Source organism: Myxocyprinus asiaticus, chromosome 37 (genome assembly GCF_019703515.2).
Source record: "Myxocyprinus asiaticus isolate MX2 ecotype Aquarium Trade chromosome 37, UBuf_Myxa_2, whole genome shotgun sequence".
Classification (NCBI taxonomy): Eukaryota; Metazoa; Chordata; class Actinopteri; order Cypriniformes; family Catostomidae; genus Myxocyprinus; species Myxocyprinus asiaticus.
Window position 1 is genome coordinate 4,738,328 of NC_059380.1, and position 21,768 is coordinate 4,760,095.

Below are 21,768 nucleotides of genomic sequence, written 5' to 3' on the forward strand. Positions count from 1 at the left end.
TGATCAGGAGTGTCTCTTTTCGTACTGTTTCTGGAGGGAGGGGAAGAGAGAGAGAGAGAGAGAGAGAGAGAGACACTCTCTCTCTCTCACACACACACACACACAGAGAGAGAGAGAGAGAGAGAGAGAGAGAGAGAGAGAGAGAGAGAGAGAGAGAGAGAGAGAGAGAGAGAGAGAGAGAGAGAGAGAGAGAGAGAGAGAGAGAGAGAGTGAGCGCGCGCATATTTTCATCAAAATCCATATATCTATTTTTTAATCCTCGACTGCCGCCGTATTGCTGGTTGAAGTCGACGAGAGGACACTATTTCACAATGCAACGCTTTTAATAATCTTTGCGCAATCTTCACATCTCATCTTTGCGTCCTCTGAAGTGCGCATTTGTTTTAAACTTCAATTTTCCTTCCGTCACTTGGACAGCATCATGACCGGTTTGTGGGATCGCATCCCTTTGGAATGGTGGGAATTACGCGGCGAGATGCCGGAGCGCATGTAAACGCCAATGGAGTTTGGGATTTATTGCAAAATATGGGAAAGATGACCGTCTTGTCTTTGTGTTTTCTCTTGTGCGCTGATCTACTGCAAGTAGCTGTCGGTAAGTAATTACGTGTTGTGCTGTTCAATGTTTTTTTAATCGCTAACCCGTGCGCAATATAGAGACAAATACTCATTCTGCACAGCCTTTCGAATTCTGCGCACATATATTCTCCACTGATAGCTTACACCATGAACCTAGTTCCCTACTGTGTATGCACATAGACGCTTTTCATATGCACTTTGATTAAGTGTATCCGTTTTATGCGTGAATCACAGCCATGGTACTTTGCTGGGCATCACTGGGTAGTGTGCGCCGAGAAAGGGCACAGACACTGGCTGAATGTCATTTTGCATAGGCTGCATTGCAAAACAGCAGGGCGTTTGAAAATTCCCTGAATAAATGAGGCTGGAAGTATTAGTTAGCTTATATAAGTTTATAGTGTTGACTTTAACCCTGACCATATTAATAATTCCAGAGTCAAATCACATAGCAACAGATGTGTCATTCATATTAGGCTACTTTTATGCTAAGTTTGGTTAAGGTAGGATCTCTGAGATGAATGGAATCACAAGCTTTGACAATAAACCATTGCATCATTTCTTTCTTTGTATATTTTTTTTATTTCCCCTACACATTTCTATTTATAAATAACAAATGGACATTTACTTGGCTCATATGGTTCACTTGTCATTCACATGCATGCAGATGTTCCTCTCATTCGACCCCTACTGAATGTTCGTCCACCCCAAATCCTTCCATGCATTTGATTTGCACGATCACGATGTCAACTGTTTAAGACAGTTGGTACTTAACAGCCTGTTACTTTACGAAAAAAAAAAAAAAAAAAAACGCATATCGTGAGATTTACTGTGTGCAATTAAAAAACACTTTCCTTAATGTTGAATTGCCATTAATAGGCGACCATTGGCATCGTGACGTGTAGTGAATTTGAATTCTGTGAGTTAACAGTTCTGCTGCATCTATTCGGATGTTCTCGCTATAGCGGATGATTGACGCGTTCATGTTCGAAACTCAGGGCGACATCTGGCGCGTTTAGGGCGCTCATCGTCACTCTCGCCCAGCTGTTTTCGTACTTACTGGATTGGAAGTGTACAAGTCACAACTCACGATGGCATTCACATCAAGAGCGAGTCAGTGATATAGCTCCAGCCGTGTCCCGCAAATATGTTCTCAAGGAGTGAGACAATCATTCATTATATTGGACTACATTGGTGGTTGGCGTGTCCCATATTTTCATACAGGCCACTTGTGCATTAAGCAGACTGGTAAGAGCTTCATTTGTTGTTTGGTCAACCATCAGGTCTCATAAAGTTCAGCAGAGATCATCGTTACCCATCAGTGGTACCCATCAGTGGTATGGACCCTCTACAGCCACAATGGAAAGATGACCATTTTCTTGTGTTGAATGGCATTGGCATCTTTCAATTTCCTTCCCAACACCATTTTTTGCCTCCTGCTGCCTGGCTTCCCACAGAGTACAATGTTACCCATAAACAATTTGTGATCACAATAATAAAATAAAGATTGACAGTATTTCCACTTTGCTTGGCAATCTCAATTTCTGCAAAGTATGCTGACGTGTAATTAGCAGGTAGTTAGTTTAGACTGCATCAGCTCACCTGAAGACAGACTTGATTAGTGCACCATTTATATATATATATATATATATATATATATATATATATATATATATATATATATATATATATATTGTTAAGCTATATAAAAAGTGATTCCCAGCATAGAGGGTTAATTCGGGCAAATTTGAGCATTTCAGACAGTGGTGCCAATTTGGGGAATTTGTCACCAAATGTAGTGACTTTCTCCTGGTTGCTGCAACTTTTAAGGATGTTTTGCGACATGGAGCTATTTTGGCTATATTTGACAATTTTGCAAAGTCATGCTATGTGATAAGAAGTCACATGACAAGTGCAAAATCCTTTTCCGATCAGAGGCAGTTGCATATGGACTCAACTGCATCACCTCTGTTGCTGAAACTGAATGTACCTTAGCCCTTTACATTGCTGAACATGGATCAATCAATTTACCACTTTGAAGATTTATGTAAAGCCTGTTTTAAAGATGCTGCCCGTGTCAAATTACACAGGACCAAGCTCACTGCCTTGATAAATTGTGACTGGCCCACTCTTTTTATGTGAACTAGTTTTATGCCGCTTTTACATGCTTTTTATAACACACACACACACACACCCACCCACACACACACACACACACACAGGCCTATATATAGTGTGTTTTCGTATTTGGTGACTATTTGTAAAAATTGGAGACATTTGAGGAGGTTTCTGGAGATTTTCAGAGGGAGGAGTTTGGCAGCAGTGGCTCCAGACTAAAAAAAAAAAAAGCACATTGTGACTACATGAAAACATTTAGGAGCCAAATGGCTGTTTTTAGTTGCTGAATTACAGAATTGCTCGATTTAGATGGTTGTTCAGAGGCAAGATAGAACCCCCCCCCCCCCAAAAAAAATGACATCTGATAACTAGCTGATCAGCCGATAGTTAAAAAAAAAAAAGCTCAATATTATGTGCTGTAAATGTATATGTGTGTGTGTGGGTGTGCGTGTGCATGTGTGTGTGTTTAAAAATACTGTGACGGGGCAGCCCAGACACAGAGGCTACAAGAGTCTACATTGAATGAAATCCCAGATGCAGTTTATTGTGTTACCAAAATTCCAATAGTTTTGATGCATAACGTAGGACTTTTAATTTGAACAAGCCAAGAAAACAACGGGGACTCTTATTTTGAAACGTGTTGCGCTCTCTGTGATCTCACATATAGATATGTGAAACTAAATATACACACTTACAATCATTTACAATGTATTACAACATGAACACTAAAAAGTGAACTTTATTTACATTTAACATTTACAGTAAATGAAAATACATTTCACATATGTGTAAAAAATGAGCAGTAATTCATCAAGAGTAGATAGATCATCAGCGATTGCATGGAACAAATGTGCGGTATCCCGGTAATCCAATAGTCAGTTGTAAACTCACTGACAGATTATTCACTGTATGATTTGTTGAGAAAGTGACTCTGATTCAAACTGCTAACCTGAGCTTAAACCCATTTTAGCTAATCTTTTCAGCTGATTCATTAAAAAATCATTAAAAATTTACACTACCCTTTCCCATAACACTGAAGTGAATGGTGACTTTCAGTCTCTAATATTCTGTCTAACTTTGTGTTCCATGAAAAAAAAAAAAAAAAAAAAATTCATAAGTATTTTATAAAAGCAGGATGAGTAAATGATTACAGAACTTTCTATTCCTCTAAGGCCACGTCCACACTAATGCAGTTTCGTTTGAAAATGCATTAATTTTGCCTCATTTACTGCTCTCATGGAATGGCACTGAAAACGATGATTTTCGGAAAACACTCCAGAACCACACACTTAGAAAACTATGATGTTAGGAAACTGTTAGGAGTATTTTCTTTTATGGAAAGTGTTTAGCATGATCTCCTTCAGCAGACACTGCCTAGAACCAGTAGGCTGAACATTGACATTCAATTACCCAGAAGAACCAAAAGATCAATCCAAGTAAACAACCTCCATTTCTGATAGTTAAAGACAGCATTTTTTTTCTTGAGAAAATTAACTTGATCTTTCATCAAGGAGCTGTGGTGCCCTTCTGACACAACTACTCCCACAGACTTTGGAAAAATCTTCTAGAACTGTTGCTCATTTGGAGATGGTGTTCCATCTGATGGCCTTTAACTCCAACAGCACTATAGGTGTGACCCACAGTATAGCCCTCCACACCCCTCCAGAACTCATGGTAGTGCAGGCTGAGCCATTCAACCCCCCCTGTGGATTCCTCCATTTCCTCCTCTTAAGAGAGTTCTTCCTCAGCAGATCCATCATGATCAATTGCACTGGCTGTAGCAGAGACTGGTGTTGGCAATTCTAGCTTTTATCTCCAATAATCACCCTTTGATTTCCTGCCTCCTTTAGGAGACATAAATGTGACCTTCAGGAGTTTCTTTGTCACCAAATAGAAAGTTAATACTTTAAAATGATGTATTCAAAGGAAGACAAATAAGTTCACCTTGTACTAATAGTCCAAAACCTCTCGGCTCAACTTGATTGTCTTGATTAATTTGCATTGAGGAGATTCATCTGAATCATCTTATTTGAATGTTTAGCTATTGCATGCTCATTTCTACAAATGAGCATGTAATGTGAGTGTGCAATTACAAATATATGCTACATAGACTTAATTTTGATAATGTCTTTTGATGAGGAAACATGGAAACAAATATATATATATATATATATATATATATATATATATTCTCGCACTGATCTCTCTTAGCCAGAGTTGGATAAAGTCAGTCTTCTGATGGGGTTATGGATAGCAGGGGCCGGTTGCACCAGCTATACGTAAGTTACAACTTAGCCTAGTTGTGGTGTAAATGGGCATTAAGTCACAATTTACACACTACTAAATATTTGAGCATTGCACCATTAATCTTACGTAGGACTTAACCCTACGTATAAACTAAATATTTATGGAAGCCTCCAACCAGGAGTAACGGATGGAATAAAAAAGCAGACTCATTTAATGACATCAATGAGCTCATGTTTTGCGTGACAGACTTAAATCCTTTCGACATACAGTATGATGTTGACATGTACACTCATTTACATTTATGAGAGAGAAAAAACCTGACTTTTAAGCGTCTCTTCAGCATGAAACCGATCTAATGGTGCAGTTTTCAGGGTGTGTCGCCCGGTGTCAAGTTTCAACACATTCAAAATATATATAGGATATTAAAATTAATAAATGTCTATTTTTCTAGCCTGTTGTATTAGTATTTATTTATTACCCCTTATTTATTTTAGATACAGTTCCTATATATTGTTATTTACACAGGGCAAATATACTGTTTATCAAATCTACTTTTATTGCATATCGCATTTTAATGGGGATATAATTTATTACAGCTGACGCAAAATGCGAGTTGTATTTTTGTTGTAAATGATGAACTCAAAACCCAACCCTACCCAACCTAACCCTCAGTGGAGTAAAAATTTAATTTTAGAGCAAAAATGCAACCTCCGAATAACACTCACCATTGATTATGTGAACACTAGTACTTCCTGGTTCCCATGAGACCAAAACCTGTATCTTGCTGGTTATCAGTAGCATCACAGGAGAAGGTTAAAATATGAATGGATGCAACAATGCCTGATGGGAGATGGCACTTGTGAGTAATTAGTCTGAATTGGGTTTATTTAAAGGGTACCCCGTTTTGAAGCCCACTAAAGCTTCTCTGATTCTCCAGCCTCAGCTCTACATGTTGCTCAAGGGTGCAGGCACTGGAAAGGTGACAGAGCTCAAGGTTTCCAAAATCAGGCACCATAAGGCTCCAGCCCTTTTTTTACTGCAAATGAAACACGAAACACATAATCCATCTGAATGTTTACGCTTTGTAGCATAGTACCTGTGTTCCCATGTGCCTTGTCATACTAAGCGAATGTTTTCTGCATGCTGTATACTATAATTTACTGGTATAAGAAGGCAGCTGTATTGTGTATTAAGCTTTAATGGCTTCAGTAAGTGGCACATAGCATAAACTGAATAAAATGCAATGCTGTGGTGCTTGTAAAAGTGTTTGTTTACCTTTATATGAGGTTACTTTGGAAAATAAGGAAATATAGTGTCAATACGGCATATACAGTATTTTTAGATGTGTGTCTGTGTTTATAATGGATGCAGAAAAGGGGAGATTTGGGACAGGGGTTCCACAATACCTTTAAATTGTCTTCGTTGCTGACAACAAACAAGACAATAAACCTTTTAAGCTCATACCCAATAGTTAAAGTGATTCATTTTGGCTTTGTTGCCATCAGCACAGTGAATCTGAAATAAAAGTAGTGTTTATCTGCGTTTATCTGCGCACCTGTGAAAACTACTCTGATTAATGAGCAGGTTGTCCTTTGACATGGAAATTTGCTTTGTTTTGGTAAGAAGAAATTAAATGATTATATGGTTATGTGCTGTGCTTTGGATTTGGCAGCCCTGTGCTGAAAATTGATCACCTAGTTTTTGTTTGCAGACAAAGCTATTGTCAATTCCTGGATATATGTTGTGAAACTACAGTACTACAGGCAGATTAATTTGGAATTAATTCATCTAGTGGCCTCTGGTTCTACAAGGTCATTTGTGGAAGAGGACACCCCAGTGAAACTTACATTGCAATCACATTTTATTCAAATCAGAATGAGGCATCTTTGAATTTCAAATGTGAAGAGAGATTAAAATCTTTCACATTTTTAGAATTTCTCCCAAAAACATGTTTACTGCCCTTTGTTTACATTTCATGTTTCTGTGAATCGCCTACGCTGGTGTCCTCCACAGGTTGTTTTAGGGGTAGTGCCGTTGCCTGTTCTCTCACACTGAATGGATAAGTAGTTGAGAAAAATTAAATGCCTTGAATGACAATTGCAGAGAGTAAGAGCAATCTAAAGCTATTCACCCACCTTCTTTGTGTTCATCACTGAGTCTCTAATGCATGGGATGTGGATCTTTTTTAGCTCAGTCATCTATGAAGGGCCTCTTGTCATGACAGAGACATGACAACAAGTCAGGATGTGTTGTGTTTGATGGACGTACTGGTTTGATTGTGACATCACATTAGCCGAATTATTTAATATTTTCCATATTCATGTTTATCTCGCTGCAGGACTTATTACAAAGGACTTTAGATCAGAAATAGACCCAAAAATGAATCACGGGTCTGTTCTGATGGGTCGCAGACAGCAGGAAAACACAATGCTAAATGCAGATACTAAAATGCAACTAACCATATAATCTTGCAAAATATATAGGCTTATCAACTTTTAAAAGGGAGGAGATGCTTCCATATCTTGTGTTGTTGATGTCAAAGGCCTTGCGTACAATCAAACTCTATGATAGTTTAGTGCAAATGCATCTGTCACCTGATAATATGACTAATATACTAATATGATATTTAGCTCAGTGTTTATGCATTAAGCTGGTAATTCACACTTCAGCTGTTGTTTATGCTTTTACAAAAAAAAAAAATGTATTTTTCTATTCAGCCTATTTCATGTTAATAATTTTGAATTATGCACATTGCTGATGGAAATAATTTTTATGACTTTCGATCTCGTTAATTGTTTTGAACGTGCATTGTTCCACCGATGCGGACGGGACACCATGTTAAACCTGGTTTATGCTTTGGAAGAAACCGAACATTTTTCTCTTGGGTGAAAAAATGCACCCTTGGCAGACAAAGCTGGCATTTATACTTAAGCGCAGGGTCATTTTAAAATTAGTTTATTTAGGGCAGTGTCACGTGTTTAACGTACTCTTCCAGCCACAAGTAAAGCCAATAATGCAGGTTTTTCTCTCCGTGGACCGCCGCTTTTAGCGCTGTGTTGCTTCTTTGCTTTATTAAACTTGTCACGGCCCCTTCCACTTTTAAAAACTCCAATCTTGCTCTGCTCATTTGTCTTGGCCACGCTGTCTTTGTAGAGTTTGTGTTGCGAATCATGTAAAAAAGTATACTTCCACACAATCTCTGAGAGATGGGCTTGAAAGTTATCCATTTTAACAACAGTAACCTAGGTAACAACTCCTCAGCTGGCACGTTTTAACAAATCATCAATGCTCTTTGACCAGCTGAGTTCTCCTAGGTCAAGAATTTCAGAGATTTGCGCAAACAGGAGAAATATCACCAAACGAGCACACTGGCAGAACATAAATGTCACTGCATTTCATCATCATTTCATAATTTCTAGCTTGTTCGCTCAGTAAGTATAAATTAGCCTTTTGAATACTCTGATTGACAGTATTTCCTGAATCCTGCACTTCCATTCAGCTGCACTGCAGCATTGCTTTTGAATCAGCAGCGTGAAACGTACTGCGCAATCAGTGTAGATCGATTCCCAAACAAATGACTCGGATGAGCCGATTCTTTTGAATCAGCAGCGCGAGACAAACAGCTTGAACAGTATAGTCCGATTCCTAAATGAATGACTCTTATAAGTAGGGCTGAAACGATTAGTCAACATTATCGACAACGTCGACAATAAAAAAATTGTCCACAAAAATTTTGAGTGTCAAAAAGTCGTTTGATCTCATTTAACATGAGATCACATTAAACTCTAATGATGACGCGTGAGAGCAGCACTGCAGCTCGCTTCTGACTGAGGAGAGGAAGCATTACACAGATCACAGTCCAAACGCACTCTAAACTTTCACAGCTTCAGGTGATCGCAAAGTATGAGGGAATTATACAAAAATACAAAATAAGTAAATACAGAAGCACTCGCGTTGTGGAATAAGCGGAGCCGGAGCTCTTTAAAGGAAACACCCCGGCGTTACATCTTAAATGCTGTTATATTTAATGCGTTATAGCTTTATTAAAGTTCAAATAATAAGGAAGCAGATCATGTAAATAACTACAAACTCTGAAACTGGCATTTCTCTGTGCGGTCAGCACCTGTTCTGTGAATTGCGCAAATGTCTCGATCTGAGGGGGAGAGATTGAAACTGCACCCGTCTGATGAACACTCTGTCGCGGGAACGCTCATCCCTCGAGCGTGCACGCTTAATGCAGCTAGATTATAATGTGATGGCTTGCGACTTATTGAATCATAATATATGTCATTGTGCATTTCTTATCGTGAAGCTTTATTAATAAGAGAGAGGTTTTTTTTTTTGTTTTTTTTTTTTTGTTGTTAAAGGTGGACTGAAGTGAACAGAAAGGTGAGAGAGGGAAGTCTTCGCCCCACTATACACTGCAACAAAATACGTTTTTGATTTATTTTTGTTTTGGCTTGTTTTCCAATATAAATATCTAAAACGTTAGCAGCTATAATGCAGAAGAAAAAAATGTTATCTGAGAATGTTGAATATAATATTAAAAATACAAATATTTTAAAATATCTAAAAATCCTTTAAAAAAAGATGCATTCACCTGAGAAGCAGCATATAAGATATTTAGACTTTCTTTTAGAGAATAGATCTTGAATATAAGTATATTTTGTATTTACTGCACTTGCCGAAGTATAACCAAGTGAAAAAATACACTTACAGTATATTTAAGATACATTCTCTTAAAGCAAGTCTGAATATCTTATATGTTGCTTCTCAAGTAAATGTATCTTGTTTTAAGGATTTTTAGACAATTTTAAATTGAACAAGACAAAAACACTTGATAACGATAGGATTTTCTTTGCAGTGAATTTCTTTACTGGATTAAACTTAATAAAAACATATGAAAATATTAGTATTATATTAATATTCAGTGAATGTCATTTAGAGGTTTTTTAAAAGATGATTTTGTCCTCTTTATTGTTAATAAGCACGTTTAATACAACCTTTTAAGTCGGGGCACAAGCTGAATAATCGGTTAAGAGCTAATGATTAATCATTGCAATAATCGCCGAATAATTGTTCTAATATTCATTAGATTAATCGATTATCAAAATAATCGTTAGTTGCAGCCCTACTTATGAGTCAGTTCTTTTGAATCAACAGTGTGAAACATACACCCTTAAAAGTGTGGTCCGATTCCCGAACAAATGACTCTTATGAGTCGGCTCTTTTGAATCTACAGCACAAAACATGTGGCATAACCAGTGTATCCCGATTCCCGAATAAATGACTTGGTTCTTTAAAATCTACACTGCAAAACAGACAGCGCTACCTCCTGGATGAATGACTCTTATCAGCTGGTTCTTTTATGTGTATAGTATTTAAGGCTTGTGAGACTTAAATCAGAGTGATCACTGGATGGTTGGTTGTTGATATGACAATGTGTTTTTAAAGATACACATTACAATTCCCATCCCAAGTGCTGGGTCACCACTTTATTTCCAATTTAAAATATGGGTCCAGAAGCAAAACCAGTTGAGACACAATTTCTATCAAACCCCAAATGATACCATACAACCACAGATATAACACTGAGTTTATACACAGAATAAAGGACTAGTGGCATTGGGCGATTCGATGCATCACTCTCCTGTCTTTGGTGCCAGTGGCATCCTTATACAAACATTCACACCCTCCATTAAATTCCACATGTAGCCATGTGGTTCCCAGGCCCAGTGACCCATGCATTTCCCCAGCCACAGATCCTGGATGCCGCACACTTGTTAGTTTGCTTGGACTGTTTCACACCTCTTACATTAAATGCCCATGGCTCTGCTATACCCCTTGCTTTGTCCAGTTTGCTCATTTGCTCAGTTCTGACATCACTCATTTTGTGTGTCTACAGGATTATTTTTGTCAATTCACTTGCTTGTGCCACCATACTGTTGTTGTTTTTCACACAGAGCTATGTGACAGATCACTAGCTCTCTCTGTCAAGGAGGAAGCGAGGGCCAGGTAAACTGTACAACGTAAGTCTTTATTTTTTTCCACTTTTCGGTGTAACACAAAACAGTTTGCTTTTCAGCACAACAATTGAACACACAGATCAACACAGCTGCGTGCGTCTCTCTCCGCTCCGGAGGTCTGGACTGCCATTTTATCCCTCTCCAGCTCTCACTGCAACACAAAACAGCTGTTAGAGATAATTTCCCGCAGGTGTCAATCCATACCGCTCTTCCTCTCCCTAACTCGCTCTCCACAGACGTCGCAGGGCCACGCCCCCAACACCACAAGCTAATTTTTGAGAGACTCGCCCAAATGACTTGCGTTAGAATATCCTTATAGTTGTCTCTATGCGCTTATTAATGTGTAAAAGGAGGTTTTGCATCAATTTCACAAGGTTATTGTGCTATATATTGATTTTAATCACTCACCGATGAATTTTCAATCCCAGGAGGTGACGAACCTCAAATAATCATGCTTCTGGTCTCCATGCATGGAAGTCCTTTATAATTTGCTGTTCTTTCAGAACTGGACCAGTGTTTAGAGGTAGACCGATATATCAGTTTTATTGATTAATCATACTGATAGTTGCTTTTTGGAACTATCAGTTATCGGCAACATCAATGCGGATAGTTGCCAATAGTTTTTCTTTTATTAATCTTCTGTGGCGGGTGCTGGAGGATTCTACAGTTTACAGCGCCATCTAGAGGTGAAATAAAAGCAATCACTGACAGGCAATATTCTTATCCTCACTTCAATGCAAATTCAGTTATTTTGATTAGATAACCCAAGTGTTTTAAATTAAAATGAAGGCATTAAAATAGAAATTGCTCTCCTGACATGGCATTGATACAGATGCCAATACCTGTTTTCTTTATTATTTTTATTTTTTTTATTTTTTTATGTTGCAGTTTTCAAATATAACACTGTGAAATTACAATACTGTATAAAATTTCACAGAAAAAATAAAGAAAAATCTTTATAAAAATAATCACTATAAACAATACCAAGAGAGCTGACCTGCTGACTTTATTGGTTTCAGCAACTGTAACTCAAATTAAAAACAAGATGTAAAGGCTGTCTGTCAATATGAATTATTTTTGCAAATTTAAGGGGAAGATTATTTTTCATGAACAGAAGCATATCTGCATGTTAACATGTATGGCCCTATGAAATCCGTTTATTTATTTTTTACAAAATGTTTTCACAAATTCCATATTTAGCAGTTTAATTACATTTTATCATCGGATGGTGTCTAAATAAATTAATTCAATAAAACTTTAATCAAATGAAAATAGAGTTATTACCAGTAATATTTAGCATAACATTGGATTATTTTTATCGTATGAAGAGCTTTTATACAGATCATCAATATACCACATTTTGTCAAATAAAGTGCTGCACAAGCATCATAGATGTTAGGTAGTGCTTAAATATAATACATTTATTATTTTATTATTATTATTATTATTATTATTATTATTATTATTATTATTATAGTGAATATCACAAAACTATACAGTAGTGATATATTTCTTTCGTATTTTTATCCCTTTTAATGGAACTTTTATTTTGGCGAGATACCGAGTGAAGCCGATTTGTGACGACAGCTTCACACATTTTTACAAGCACAAATAGGAGTATGTGAGCACAGTATCCAACCCAATTCCGATACCAGTATCGGTAGCGGGACATCCCTATTATACTGTATATACACACACAGTCCTTAATCTAGTGAATATATAGTCTATAAAAAGCTTAAATTGGTAAATTATTAAGTAAAGAATATAGTAACAGAGTCAAGTCTCCATCCTTTCAAAATAAGAGTCCTGAAGTAAGAAAATGTATTTCGGGCTTGTTCACAGTCCTGCGTTATGCTTCAAATCTTCATTTTTTCCTTCATTTTGGTTGCACAATAAACTGCATCTGGGATTTCATTCATTTTGGAAATTGTATAAATAAATTTTAAAAACTATTGTTCGATTAATCAGTTATCTGCCTTTTTTACCACCTTAGTTATCGTATCGGCAAAATCCACTAACGGTCGACCTCTACCAGTGTTGGCACAAACACATGGAGAGGTCTTTTGAGCCTTTCCAGGATTTTCTTGTATCCTTGTTGTAGTGAAGGTCATTCAAACCATACTGAAATGTATTATCCAGTGTCTGAGAACTTCAAGACCACTTAGACTGTAGTTCCTGGAACTTATTATCTTGACATTTTGGAAAATCTTTCTCCTTTGCTATGGAAAAAAAGAGTGAATAGATGAGAATATATCTTGATAGGGTCAGGCAAACACACAGCTGTTAGCACAGTGCTTGAAAGTTAAAGAAGTGGTGAACACGAGCCAAAGAATTACCATTCATCTTAACAATTGGGAGTGGGGTCTGGGGTCAGTGTGCAGGGAACAAAGCCTGTTCTGATGAGAATCGTGAAACAGGAGAGGCCACCATGTGTTCTTGTAGATAAATGCAGTAGCATTCTTCCCTCACTTCAAGGTTAATTCAGTAATCATATATATCATATATACACCTTCAACTTCTGTGCCATGAATCCAGGGTCGTAGATCAGGAGGCCACGAAACCTTCAAGAACCTCTTGAGAGCAGATGAACATAGTGTCATGAAGATGCTGTCTGTGATGGCAGTTTTCATACGTTTTAATGCCAAGGACACCCGAAAAATGACAATGCCCTTTCAATGGACCCCCTTCCTAAAATATAAAGGCAGATGTGCATTTAAATGTATAAAGACTCAATTATACTGTGAAAGAAAAATATTAAGCATGATATTTTAGTCAAAATGTTTTTTGTTTTTTTCTCAAAATGGAATAAATGGCTTTTAAATTGTTATAGTCAATTAAAAGTGAAACAATCTGTCTGTAAACAACTGTTGGAAAAATTACTCATGTGATGCACAAAGTAGATGTCCTAAACGACTTGCCAAAACTATAGTTTGCTAATATGAAATCTGTGGAGTGGTTAAAAAATTTGTTTCAATGACTTCAACCTAAGTGTATGTAAACTTCTGATTTCAACTGTACATTCTGGCAATTGTTTCAAAAAATATTTTGTTAAACATAATTAACAAATGTATAAAAAGTGATCCATTCTTGAAATCAGAAAAAGAAAAAAAAAAAAAAATCGATAAACTTGTCTACTTCAGCTGACTTGTCCAACCTGTTGCCATAAGAGTTGGCTCGTACAAAACAGTACAACTTTTACTCCCATAGGGAAAAATAAACAAACCATCAAAAAATTGTATTGCAGTTTTTCCTAAGTTTAACCCCTAACCATAAAGCGCAACCCCTAGACTAACCTTAAACCTAACCATGATTTTAATAGGAAACTTTTGTGTACCACGGAACAAAGAAACCATCAGGGTTTGGATCGAGACGAATTAAATCTCGTTCATATAAGTAAATATGGAATGAGTTACCAAATTTGTTCACAGACATTTCCTTTCTTAAAATAAAGTGTTTGGTTGGAGGCTAGCTGTAATTTGATTGTATTGATTTGAAATTCTGGTTGATCTCTATGGGAATAAAAGCCATACCTTTTTGTAAGAGCATGATATCTTACAATTTCGCCATCTCACACAAATTATTACAAGTTGTTATGAGACTATGTTGACGACTTGTTGTTGGACGACTAGTCGACCATCGTTACCCGTCCCTGTTCTATTAACTATTCCCCTTCAGATACATTACACAGTTGCCACATATGGAACCGTAAGAAACTATAGCTTTGCATTGACAGATCATCTTTATCGAATGGTAAGGTTGAGCTAGAGCAGCATTGCGACAGCAGTATTAGTTAGAAATTTAAGGGCTGTGATCCGTGAGCTGATCTGAGGCTAGCCTTTGTGCTGTTTCTGTCTGCCTGTGACAGCTGGGCTTGAGTCAGAGAAAGTGAGAATAGATATTGGCAGGAAAGAGTAATATGCCAGTCTTTCTCTCCACCAATCGTTGGCCACTGGCATGATGCCCCAATTACTGCTTACATAAAATGATTAGACAAGAAAAAAAGGAGGTATGGATCATTATGGTATGGATCTTTTTTCTCTTATGGATGATATGTAGTTCATATCTTTAAATGGACATCTGTCTGCTCTTTGTAGAGGAAGACGGGGCAAGACACCCCCTGGGGTAAGACATCCCATCTTTAATTTTCTTCTTGCCCATAGATTTCACTAAATCTCATTTCTGCACATTTATTAAATGGCTATGCTCTATCACTTAATTTTGACTTTCCATGTGAACATCAAGATTTGTGAGATTTATTCCACTGGAATGGTTCATCATAACTTATAAATAAATCAGTCTGAAGTTGTAGTCATTGTTGCTATTGTGACATCCCTTCCTTGTTTTAAAATATGTAATATTTTCAATATTATAGTTTAAATTGATGAGGTGAATAATTTGAAATATAATATTTAATTTAGCGTTTTGCATTAATTAAATTTTTTTCAATTAATAATAATAATAAATTATTAGAAATTATACATATGTATTTAATACATTCTGTAAAAAACAGACAACTGATGTAAGTTTGCCCAAGGAGGCTTCTTACCTCAGATAGGGGGTCATTTTACCACAAAAGTGGGCAAAATGGCCCGTTTATCTGATTCTCATGCTACAAATAATATTTACTAAAAAATGCCCCCAAATAAAGGTAATTTTGTATATTATAATTACAATAATTCTAAATATAAAATATATATTATAACTCAGATGATTCACATACATTACATCATATACATATACAGGGGTGGACTGGGAAGAGAAATCGGCCCGGGATTTTACATAGAAATTGGTCCAAAAGTTGTTGGGGGGAATTTGGCCCCTTCGACATATCGTTTTGTGGCCCATTCTGCATAATCACGGCCGGCCCACAGGGAAAATTCCCAGTTCTCCCGATGGCCAGTCCGCCCCTGTACATATATTGTGGCAGCAGACAAGTAAAGCATTTAGGCAATACAAGAAGTGGCTTTAAAAGTCACAGTAGTGTTTGTTTTATTTCCATATCATTAAACATAACTCTATTATTGGCCTACTTCCGTCTGCACTATTTGTAATTGTTGGTAATCATACGTCAAACTGATGCTTTTAGTGCGTCTCACTTTGGTTGCTTTGCATCACAGTAGCTTTGATCATCTCAAGTCATAATCTTTGTGTTTTAAGGACGCTGTGTCAAGTTAAACATAGTTTAAAACTTTGAAAAACTCAAGATCTTTCAATTGTGTTGTGCTTGGTTCAGCTGTCATTGAGCGGAAAAGACTTAAGTGGTAGGCTGCTCTGCCTGCTCGTTTGTTTGATGAGGCGTGTTGCCTATACAGCTGGAGTCATACTGACTGCCCCCTACTGTTTCTCTAAAACATTAAGGTGGTACATCAAGGTTAAATTGCTCCGATCGTAGGAACATTTCTTGTTACTGAGTTTCCATATGGGTTTGAGGCATGATTAATTGCGTTTAAAATTAATCACACTTAATTAACAAGTTAAATCAACAGCCCTTATCTAAATATGTTACAATTTATCAGTTAATGCACAGTGCATCTTCCTCCATCTTCCTCTTCAACAGCCAGTTCTTGCTAGATTTTGTGTGAATTCTGCTATCCAAATTGCTTCACATCTCAGTTTTGTGAGGACACATCCGTGATGACTCTAAATGCCCCCGAATCTTTTTAGGTTGTTAGAGTGACAACAGTGCAAACACAAAGCAATCCTGCAAATTGCAGTTTCTATTGAATATTTTCAGTGTTTCCATCTCTTTACAGTTAAAGCAATGGACTGCAAATGACTGTCCAAATGTAGAAGAAGAAAATCGTTCTGGATTTAGCTTTTGTGCATGTTTTGTTCACATTATGCTGGCCTTTATCATTAAATCTGTTTTGTTCTATAGTCAGTGCAGTTATTGCTCATCCATTTTGGCTTGAAGAGTGATTAGACTGGGTCATTCACTGGTCCAGATTCCTGTAATGATCAAAAGCCAGTTTACTGTAATAGGCCAAACAAACTGCAAAGTTTTCAGAATTGACTTGTCTATGCATACCTTGTTTATTTTGGTGCATGTTTTGTAATGCAAGGACATTAATCAGTTGATGATGTAATTAGAGGTCGGCCGATAGTGGATTTTGCAGATACCGATAACTAAGGTGTTGGGAAAGGCCGATAACCAATTAATCAAAATTATGTTTTTATTATTATTCCATTTTTTACATTACTTACACATAAACATAACAACAATAACAAATTAGCCAATATATACAAATATACAGTATACAAAAAAACAGAAACTTAAAAAAACAGAAAAAAAGAAACTTTAATGATCTCTATACCATTGTGTAATTGCTGTTGGTTTTTCACTGATCCAGTTAAACAAGATACACTTTCGTGATAAAAACAGTTTATAAAACAATTTCATATTATAAAGGTTCAATTCTTTCTACCCAGATATTAAGCTCAGAAGATAAAGACCTGGCTCCTATTTGGATTTGGCCCAAAATCTAACAAACAGGGAAAAATTCCAAAAATAATGAATATATGTTTTTACATCGGCTTTGCATTTTGAGCACAAAGATGAGTTTGAGGGGTCCATCTTATTAAGAATATGTGGAGTTCTATGTTGTCTATGTAATATCCTAAACAGTGTTTCTATAAATCTACTACAACAAAATGTTGTATAGACTACAGAAAGACATTTAACCCAATCACTTTCCTCAATTACCAAGCCCAGGTCTCTCTCCCACATTCTCTTAACATGACATATACTATGATTAGTCCAAGTAAGGACTGACCTATAAAAATATGAAGTATGACCCTTTTTCCCGGTAAACTAAAGGAAACACCTGTCTACCGGAGTCCACACTGTTCCGTCGCAATAGACAAACTTGTAAATAACCAAAAAAGTGATTCTGTGGGATGTAATATTTGTCTCTAATTTGTATAAAGGACATAGGAACATTGTCTGAATACAAGTCTCCAACAGTCCGTATTCCTCTTTTAAACCACTCATGAAAAATACCAAATGTCAAACCCCGGGGAAATGTTATGTTACCTATTAAAGGCGTGAGTGTAGAGGAAATTCCCTTTCTAACAGTTATTTTCGATAATTCTTGCAGTGTTCTGAATGTGTGAGAAATAACTAAATTATTCCTAATATGGGTTGGAATCTTATCCCCACAGTTGTTAACCAATCCTAGCAGGGATGCTGGAGCACAGCACCATGCATCTGGGGGATCTACCTCCTCTTTTAAATATGCCCTAATCCGGTCATTAATTATACAGGCATAATATGTTAAGCAATGCCTGTCCCTCCTTTTCTTTCTGTAACTGTAAGGTTTTAATTGCTAGTCTAGGTATTTTGCCATGCCATATGAATCTGGGGAAACCATTCTCAATGTTCTTTACCATTTTCCTTGTTACCCACAAAGAAAATAAAATTTTTGTCAATATTATACCTACAGCAATAAAAATGGAACTTTTCTGTTAGTTAACGGTGTACATACAGTGATAATAACTCATGTTAAAAAAAAATTCAAACAAATCTTCTGCAATAAAAACGGATTTTTTTATTAACTTAAAGATCTTTCACAATTCCATAAAAATGCTAAACTAAAGTACTAAGGACAAAAACAAATGTCCCAAAGGGAAAGTGCTCCAAGTTTGCTAATTCATTACAGTCTCTCTTAACATTACAAACAAACATAAACAAATAACATCCACTGATTAAATTATTGGAAAATTTGCAAGGGAAAAAAGTTTTTACAGAGGGGCAGGGATGGAGGGATTTGCTTCTTGTCTGCAGGTAAGACAAAGGCTCTAAAATAAATAGAAAAATATATTACTGATTATCACTGACACAACAATTAAAAGAGACAATCAGAAAGAGTGTCAAAAAAAGAAAGATTATATATAAAAAAATTTAAAAAAAACATACCACTTGTAAAAGAAACGGGCAGTAAATGTCTTGACTGATTTCAATAGCTGTCTAAAAAAAAAAAAAAAGTATTAGAATTAATAAATACTACCACAGAAAGAGAGAAAAAGAAAGAGGGAGAGTGAGGAACAGAGAAAGAAAGAGACTGTCAGAGAGGACAGACAAAGAGATGGAGTAAAAGAGAGACAGAGGGACAGCAAGGTAGAGGTCAGTAGAGATGGAAAGAGTGAGAGAAGGAGATACTCAGAGAAGGGGAATTAGACTTGGAGAGACAGATAGAGAAGGGGACAGAGAGATAGAGACAAGGAGAGAGACCGAGGTAAGGACAGAGAGAACCAAGTGATAATAAGAACCAAGGAAACCAAGAGAGAAGAAGCAACAAAAAGCAACAAAACATGAGCTCCTACTTCAGCAAATAATTGAATTGCTTTTAGATCAAGTTTAGTGGCAAGTTTTATATTAAATTAAACTTAAAGAATTTGAGAACAAAGTGGGCAAATTTCAAGTCAATCTGAAAAACCAGTAAACTAAAATCAGTAGACAAAACAGTGGAAGAAGCTAGGTACCTAGCAAGCTAACTGGCAACTGTCAGCTTCCAACTGCCATGGAATCTCAGACCTAAACCAGGACAAAACTACTAAAAATGACAGCAAAAGGAGGAGGGAAGCGACAACAAAGATAAGAAAAGGAAAAAACATTCCTGAGGAGTATGAACATTTTTATTAAAATAAAAACTGGACTTCTTGTACATACATGTAAAAAAAAACAAAAAAAACATAGCTAAACAGCTTAGCTCTGTATATAAAGAAAGTGGAGAACACAGCAGTATTTTTTTTTTTTTTCTCTCAATTGGAAAAATGGACTCAAAACAACAACAACCAGATGGATGGAGTCTAGATAGTCTGGTGATCCACTACCCAGAGTACATGACCAGTGAAGCAGTGAGGAAGAAATACACTCAGACACTCAGAGCAGACTTTAAAAGGCAAGGTGACAGAGCATTAATAACAGACCTGCTGTTCTTTGCAGAGCACCCAGAAGCTTGGCATTCCACTCCCCGTGAGCAATATAATGACCTTAAAATTATTGGCAATAAATCCTTTAAACATTTCAACATCAACCTCTACAACACAGTGATGGTTCAAAGGTCACAGACAAAACTGGAAGAGTTTAAAAGAGATTTCGGTAGACTGAAAACCCTCGCTGTTGGAAAAAAAAAATACCTCTATGCCTTTAACAACAGCACCTACAGCTCCATCAGACTCAAACACCTGACCTTCAGCTACCACAGTTACAATCAAATTCAATCAACCAGTTCTCAATGAACACGCAGGCATGAGTACAGTGTGGGATGTTTTCTAACATGTTGAAGTACCCCTTAAATAATATACATTTTCAAAAAATGGCCATTGTTCCCTTTTAACGATTAACCCGCCATACTTAAATGGCTGTAAAACAAAGAACAATGTTACACTAACATTATACTTGAAATGTGGTTGTTTGTGTGTCAGAGATGCAAGGAGAGAGATCTAGAGTTAGAGAGGCAGGGAGAGAAATAGCTGGGGTCAGAGAGAAAGAGAAAGAGACAGGGACAGAGAGAGATAAACAGGGAGAGAAAAAGAAAGAACTTACAACTTGTTGACTAGCAGTGCACAGGGGTGGTTTGAGTATGGACCCGACAGACGCTACTTCAATGGCTCTAAAACAAAGAAGAATATTATTACTAATACATACTAATATTACACTGCGGTTGTTTCTTGTGTGTCAGAGATGCAAGGAGAGAGAAAGTGATTTCTATTTCAAACAGGGACAGAGAAAGAAATGGAGATAACTTGCAACTTGTAGAGCATAGGGATGCCTTTATGATTGACTGGCCAGATGCTGCTTTTACGGCTGTAAAACAAAGGAAAATATTACTTCTAATACACACTAACTTTACACTACATTAGACCCCTGTGTTTCACTGGAGGTGGGGGCTTGGCCCTCTAAAGATCTAGGTATCATCTTGGAGACGTGCTGCCATACGGTGGGCTTTTTCCGAACAGTTTGGTCACAGACACACAGGGATATTTTGTTCTCTAAGCTGAAATAAATGGTCTCACATAATATGGTAAATATGTATTCATTTTTTTTTCTATTATTATTATTTTATTATATAAAGGTATTTGTAAAATGATTGTTGTATTACAACAGTAAAACTGGATGGACTGTTAAGTTGAACAAAACTAGGGATGTCCTGATCGGACAAATCAGAGCCGATCATGGCATATTTTAATTGATCAGTATTGGCTATATTAAGCCCAATCAAATTCCGATCCTTTTTTGTTACAAAATAAATTAAAACTATTAAAGGAAAGCTGTGTTTCAATTATCAAGCATATCTTACCTTACCTACATTGGATTGGTTTTAATAACTCTAATATACTTGATATAAACTTGATCAGGACATCCCTCAATAAACTATTTTAAAATCATTGTTTTAAATGAGTGACTAGTTTGGGTCAAAATGGCCCATTCCAGAGTTTCACATAACTGAAACACCCTTAAACATTTGTTTCAACATGAAACTTCATGACATCCTCAACAGTTGGGAAATGAACATGTAAAACTGAAAATGACCAATTTCATGGGTCAAATGAAAATGCAACATAGTTCAGGAACAGAGTGGAGATCAAGCCAAAAAAAGTGTGAAAAAAAAGTCTGGCTCAAACGCTCTGATTTAGGTCCTGTCTCTTTAAAGCCTCCCCTTACAAAAAGCCGGTCTGCTCTGATTGGTCAGCTGGCCTAGTCTGTTGTGATTGGGCAACAGTGTAGAGCGTGTGTCGGAAATGCAACGCTCCTTACCATAACCGAGTTTCAGGCTTCAGTAACAGCTGTAAGCACTATTGT

General features: G+C 36.7%; 1 protein-coding gene across 2 annotated transcripts in view; it reads left to right on the plus strand.

The window, feature by feature from the left end:
• Nucleotides 1-215: 215 nt before the first annotated feature.
• The window catches only part of LOC127427593 (immunoglobulin superfamily member 21-like), a 335,959-nt gene continuing 314,406 nt past the window's right edge, over nt 216-21,768 (plus strand). For both annotated transcript variants that reach the window (XM_051675268.1, XM_051675269.1), the window contains exon 1: nt 216-592. In XM_051675268.1, the coding sequence (XP_051531228.1) occupies nt 454-592 (139 nt within the window). In that variant the 5' untranslated portion in view covers nt 216-453. The remainder of the gene's footprint in view (nt 593-21,768) is intronic.